General features: G+C 37.9%; 1 protein-coding gene across 5 annotated transcripts; it reads right to left on the bottom strand.

The window, feature by feature from the left end:
- Positions 1-213: 213 nt before the first annotated feature.
- On the bottom strand, positions 214-5,728 carry LOC124835843 (F-box protein PP2-A15). 5 transcript variants are annotated; one of them, XM_088096525.1, is made up of 5 exons: positions 5,201-5,728; positions 5,011-5,129; positions 4,050-4,127; positions 884-938; positions 511-732 (listed from the first exon to the last, which is right to left on the bottom strand). In XM_088096525.1, the coding sequence occupies exons 1-5, from the start codon at positions 5,522-5,524 to the stop codon at positions 646-648; spliced, it is 663 nt and encodes a 220-aa protein (XP_087952651.1). In that variant the 5' UTR covers positions 5,525-5,728; the 3' UTR covers positions 511-645. The 5 variants fall into 5 exon arrangements, with proteins under 5 accessions (XP_087952649.1, XP_087952650.1, XP_047166813.2 ...); XM_088096523.1 differs by having other exon boundaries at positions 214-938; positions 5,201-5,727; XM_088096524.1 differs by having other exon boundaries at positions 214-938; positions 5,219-5,727.
- Between the last annotated feature and the right edge of the window lie 1,172 nt (positions 5,729-6,900).

The raw sequence follows: 6,900 nt of genomic DNA, 5'->3' as shown, positions 1-6,900 counted from the left end.
TCAGTTGTATTCTAGTTTTCTCTTTGCAACATGATTCTCTTTATTTTGAATCTTTTCCACTGCTATTATAAAAAGTTTAGAACACTCCAAATGTTCCTATTATATATATTGTTTATTGTTCATAAAAGAAATATATCCTATACGCCCTTACGTGTTCATTATATCTTATCCATCCTACATCTGCAAATCAAGCTTGAGAAGGCACAAAGAACATCAATTATAAAACTCTTTTCCTCCAGATAAATTATCAATCTAAAGTGTCAACAACTAAAATACATTGAATACAAACTGTTAATACACAGCTATAGAGGATATACACACCCATAGGCAGAAAAGGATATTAACAAACCAGAAAAATGACATTCTCCAAATTGTAAACTTTTTTTTGGTTAAGTATAAGCTGTGGTAGATCCCAAAAGTGTACTCAGGGTGTCTGACATCAGTAAAAGAAACAAGCTTCCTGTTCTGCATATGGCTATTTCAAAATGCATTTCCTCTTGCGCTCTCTCAAATCACTTGGTATAATAAATACAGAATCTACACAAAGGCCACCTTTGGAATGTGTACAATCAATCTGTTTCATGGAAAATCTAACTTGAGTTGTAGGCTCTGATCCACTGACAATAAACTCACCCACCTTATAATCTATCCAGTATCCACGCTTATGATTTCCGTATGTATCATCAATCTCACTTTCATCCAAACAGTATTCACATGATGCTTGCTGCCCATCTGAAGTAGACAATTCAAATTTCACAGGTTTTATATCCCAACCATGGGTGTGTTCATAATTACAGACACGCCGTCCAAGCCTTTTGGAAAACCGTCCAAGGTGAAGCCTGAAGGAGAGAGTATAAATATCAGCAGGAAATGGAAATGTTACCTCCCCATCCACTTCAAACCACCATATTTGCTGCAAATACGCCACAGTGTGAAACCTGAAAATCATCTAAGGTGTAACAGTGCTGACAGATTACAAGAACAAACGGAGAACAAAACAACTTCTAGATTGATATTTGCAAGTGGTACAGTTCGCAAAAAGAAATGCGAACAGAATATAAGTTGACATAACTAAGCGTTAACAAGGAGAATTACAAATGTTCGTTTATTACGGGCAAACCAACCTCCAATATATGTTTAATAGAATGAGTAGGTTCAATCAGGTTGAGCATTTCAAGGTTGCACATTTGATGTCAATGAATCTATACAGAACCAAATTGCAATCAATACTTAAAAAATATCATTCCAAGTAACAAATATTTGAATATTTCCCTCATCCAGATCAAGGCTGGTATATATAGAAATAGAGAATAGTACTGTTCGATTTTTTTATTTACATGTAATGAATTATGAATCTAAGACCGTTGTAAAATGTTTTCCTTTGAATATTGATGTAGCATTTCCTGGCGAAAAAGAACGTCAAGACTTTAGTTAAGGAATTTATTTCCAAGAGAACAAAGTAATACTGCTGTCAAGTTGTCCATACAATTCAAATGAGCTTAACAATAAAAGCAGGCTAACTAAGAGAAGCCATATCAAACATGGAGCAACCTTCTGGATTTCTTGCCCAAGGGAAGTTTGGTTTAGTATGTAAATTACATTGGTCTCTCTATTACCTGAAGCAATCACCCCATGCTTGGTTTGGTAAATTAGTCATATTGTGCATCTTTCTAGATAGAAATGGAGAAAGGAAATCATTCATTGTTTTATTGTCGTACTTCTCCTAGGAAGGGTGTTTATCTTATGGTCTATGCTGATAATAGTGTTACAAGAAATAATATCACCAGAATTGCCTAGTTGAAACAACATTTACTCAACCACTTTTAGTTCAATGATTTGAGCTATCTAAAATATTTTCTTGGTATTGAAATGTGGCAACGAAAGTGTCATCCTTTCTGATAGATGGGGCCAAGCCCAATTATCTTTTTAGCATTTCTTTTATTTGTTATACAATATATGTACAATTTGTTAGGCATGTGGTAGATATTATGGACTTTTAGTCCTATATATAGACATTTCAACACCTTTTGTAACTGACTTTTGAGAATAATGAATTGATTTTTCTGTAGAGAGAACTCCAACATCCAAGGGATTTCCTCTAGCCACCTTCCACTCACATCTGCCATTCCTTCATTTTCCAATAGCAGCTTCTCACTCCTCCATCGTAGCATCCACTTCAGCACGCTTGGCAGCCTCACATTCGCGCCATCAGCCACGACTTCACTCGCGTTTTCTCACTCGAGAATTCCTCCTCGCAGAAGCACATCTTCATCCTCGTCCAAACCCTATCTCGGCCATTTCACTCGCGAGAGTTCTTATCTTTGAAGCGTGCTCGAACCTGAGCCCCGAATACCACTTGACAGACGAGCTCCGAGGTGGATCGGCGAGGAACCATGAAATCTGGAGTAGATCAAACTGACGAACCAAAGAAGCAGCGGAATAAGCAAATAGAATGAGGAACCGTGGGTTTTGGTGTTGAAGAGGGGCAGTGACAAACAAACCCTAGATTCGAGGGTTTGTTCGGTGTAGGTTAGAGATATGGTGATTTAGAACGATTTAAACGGTGGAAATGGATGGCATCAAGGATTCGATTGGTGAAAATGAAGGAAAGGGAGAAAATGGAGAAAACAAACGGTGGATTGATGGAAAACCTAATGGACTGTCACTCTCGTTCACTAGGCAGTTCTCATTACCTCCTAGCGGGAAAAACCAAGCGGTGAAGGAAGTCTCCGATGGACTATCACTCTCGTTCACTAGGCAGTTCTCAGTAACTCCTAGTGGGAAAACCGAGCAGTGAAGGAAGTCCCCGATGGACTGTCACTCTCGTTCACTAGGAAGTTCTCAATAACTCCTAGGTTGCAAAACCGAGCGGTGAAGGAAGTCTCCAATGGACTGTCACTCTCGTTCACTAGGAAGTTCTCAGTAACTCCTAGGTCGCAAAACCAAGCGGTGAAGGAAGTCCTCAATGGATTGTCACTCTCGTTCACAAGGATGTTCTCAGTAACTCCTAGGTCGAAAATCGATCGGTGACGGAAGTTCCTGATGGACTATCACTCCCGTTCGCTAGGAAGTTCTCAGTAACTCCTAAGCCAAAAAACCAATAAGTAGGTAATGTTCAAAATGGACTACCACTCTCAAAAAGTCCCTAAAATATGTGCTACATGAGAAGAAATGTTATGAATAGACTCCTCTATCATTACAAGAGTTTCAAACGAATACTTGGAGCACACTCCAAATCATGTTCATTAATCACAACTTATGGAAAAAAGCGAAGACGTCCAACATCGAGAATATAAGAAAAGACGTGTAGCCACACAACAACAAAAATCGATAATTTCAACTTTAAAGTACTTGTCTTTAAATCCTTTAAAAGATTGGGAAAACAGCTCAAGTAGAGCGTTCCCCAGCTCAGAAATTAAGGAAACCCACCCCTTCTTAATGATTGGTCGTGTACGGAAATAATACAGAAATATAGTTGAGGTCGGCCTTATGGCAAGAACCTCACACATTATAGCAAAAGCTTGAATGTAACCCTAGTTGTTAGGGTGGAGTTACGAGGGAGCGACATTTAAAGCCTGCAGTACACTTATTTGAAATTCGCTAAAGGGAAGTCTTATGTACATATCATAAGGTTGGATGCAGAAAGGATTGTTGACGATTTCAGAGGATTGTTGTGTTTGCGAAAGAATTTACGGTTGAGTAACCAAAATGATTTCAAATGTCTTCTCGCATTTATGAGGGGTAACCGACACAACTAAAAGCAGTATTGGTGTTAGGTCATAATACGAGCGCTTGAACTTTGGTTAGTGGGCTAATAATTTAATTGGGCCAATAACCTAACTATTAACAAAATAATTCAGGAGACTGATAATTTATAATAGTTTCTGAACAACAAATCCAGGAAAAGGTAAGTTGGTATTATTTGATTCATCAGGTAGCCTATAAATATAGGGCTAAACCACAAAGGTAGACACTCTTCACTAAATATTGAATATTCCGTTGTGAGCATAAGTTCTTTTAGCAAACGCCTAACTTGAGCATCAGAGTACCTTTTGCAGGTGCTCACCCCCATTCCGAAGTGAAGGAAGCGAAGCAGGAGATCCAAGCATTGAAGGACATCCAGGCATCTATCTACGAACCCAAAACTCCATCCATTATAACAAGCCATGTTTTTTTTTTTCTCAGAATTTGTTCAAGTAATCATGTACGAACAAAACATCTACCATTTATCATAAATCCATGATTGAAGGCCCAGATAAATATACAAAGAATTAGTCTATTTCAATAACTACAGTCATTGTCCAAGAGAAGATGTCAAATAATCACCAGAACGAATCATGTCATGACCTTAGAATCCACAATAAGTTTAATCACAAGTACATAACACCTGCAGCAGTACAACCAAACCAATTATGTTTTACTACATTACTCTGCTTAATTTAAGATACATGCACAAACATTTTGACTTGAAATATCAGACCACACATCATTTCTTCGAAGTTTCCTGGTTATGGAGGAGTACACGAGTGTAATATAGTCATAACCACACTATCAGCAGGTTCAGCACATTCAATTAGGATAAAGCAGTTAAGGGTAGTTACTCCCTCCTCTGTCTAGAATACCTTGTTTGCAATGAATCAATGGATCTGTTTTAGTTCCTCTTAATGTGATTCATGGTTCTCTCTGTTCTTTATGAAAACTAGGCTTTACAAGGACAAGTGAGGAAAATGGTAGGGAAGATAAAATTAGAACTTCTCAAAGATCTTCCACTTGTTTGGGTCTTTAAACAAATGAGTGGAAATGAAATATAATTGTAAATATGATTAGATAATAATGTAAAATCGCTTTACAATATCAGAACATCAGTCAATTTAGTCACATAATATTTTGTTTCTAAAGTCAACATTCATATTTTCTTTCCATTTTCTTTTGAATCAAACAAGAAACACATTATCATCAGTTATCATTCTTCTTTCTCGTGATACAGCTTTAAAGACAAGTAAATCTAACCTAGATTCTTCAGTAGGAATCCAATTCCAATATCTCCGGTCATCAATTCCAGTAATCGCCATCGCCCTCGCCGAAATCGACATGCAAACCCTTCCCGTGACTCTGTCCAGCCACACTTCCTGCAAAACCCTAAACAATCACTAAAATCCCTAAAAGTTTCAGCAGCCCCTAACTAACTAAAAAAACTGACCTGGAGAGCACCACCCACCTTGTGGCCATCGTCGAAGGGCAGGGGCCGTGAGAGGAGCGCGAAAATGTCCTTCTTCGAGAGATTCCGGTGGCGCTCCGGCGGGACCAGATCCAACAGATCCTGGTAGTTGCGCGGCAGCTTGGCCTCCCAGACTGAGTCCGAGGAGGCGGCGCCGCGAAACGCGCGGTTAAGGCGAGCGAGGTTACAAATCTCCGGCGGCGTGAGGTAGAGGAACACGCACGCCACGCAGCTCTCCGGAATGTCGCCGAGGCCCGGACCGACTGTCGAACCGTTGGCGCCGAGGCTCGACAGCGACGCGCCCATGCTCCTCGTCCTCCTCCTCCTCGGTCCTCACTTCATGGCACGCGCCCAAACGAGGCTCAGCGAGGGAAAGTAAACGCGTGGGAAACTGAACACTAATTGATCCTTTTCCGTTGTTGTTGCATGGTTTGTTGAAGGAGTTATGGTTGCTGCAGTTTTTTGTGTGTGAAGTGTTTGTGGGGTTTTGATTTTGGAATTATTTCCGTTTGGGGCAAATATTATAAGTCGTATCGTAGTCACGAGAGAAGCTAAGGTGGGTCCCGCTTGGATGACAGCTAGAATTCGCTGTGGAGAGGTCTACTGCTGAGGAGTTGGGCTCCGCCGTTCATTTTGCCCACACAAGTGAATACAACAAACATCATCATCATCAACGTGAGTTTTCAACCTAGGACTGATGTGGAGCTGCTGGTTACCCTTAAATTTGTTAACTTCCTTTAAGTTTTTTAAGTTTTATGCATACAATTTTTTATGGAGGCATTTTGTTGTTCCCTTCGACACAAATCATGCAATTTACAATGTAATTTCTAAAAGAAAATTAATAAGATTGGTGAATTAAAAAAATTAGGCAAGTCATGTTTATAAAACACGAATTTATAATAAAGAAAAGTTCTACAAATATGATTTTTATTTTTTTTTTCCTCATATAAAAAGTGTGGTTTGTTTTGTATAATTTTTTTATACCAAATGATGCTTATTAAATATAACTTTGGTAAAGGAAAAAAAGTTAAAGTCACATTATTAATAATTAGACTTAATTACTATTTTTCTCCATATTTTTTTATAACTTTATTTAATATAGTTTTCTTTTTTACGTTTAATTTGATTATTTTTAAATTTTGTTTAATTTAATCTTTTTTCATAACGTCGTTAAATTGCTAAATAAAGAATTACACTTTTTGAATGAGTTAGTATGGTTTTTTTCTAAGACATATATGAAATATAAAATACCATGGTCACCAATACTACAAGAGAGAAACAAATATACATTAGAAATATAGTCTTATCTTTGAACAACCACGCTCTGGTTAGATCTCTTTACTACACCACCACAAAATCTGAATCCACCTTGAGCACGCAGCCATTGTTTAACTTTCATCATGAATGCAAATCGTGAAACCCTCATGCGTGAAATCCCTAAACCTGCATTGAAATATTTTTCAACCCTTTCCCAATCAATTTTTTTTTTCTTTAGAAAACTCACAAAAATCATAATTTCTCAATTCCTTTCCATTATTAAAAATCATTTATCTCATACACGCTTTATCAATTTACACTTCCTGCCTCCATTCCATTTTTCATCTTCACAACAAATCCAATCATCATCACCATCGTTTTTCACTATTACAAATATTATTATTCTTCTTCATTCATCATTTTTC

Source organism: Vigna umbellata, chromosome 8, assembly GCF_029865625.1.
Source record: "Vigna umbellata cultivar VRB3 chromosome 8, Vumbellata_1.0, whole genome shotgun sequence".
NCBI classification, from domain to species: Eukaryota; Viridiplantae; Streptophyta; class Magnoliopsida; order Fabales; family Fabaceae; genus Vigna; species Vigna umbellata.
Note: the sequence above shows the minus strand (reverse complement) of the source record. Positions and strands in the feature narration are given on the sequence as shown.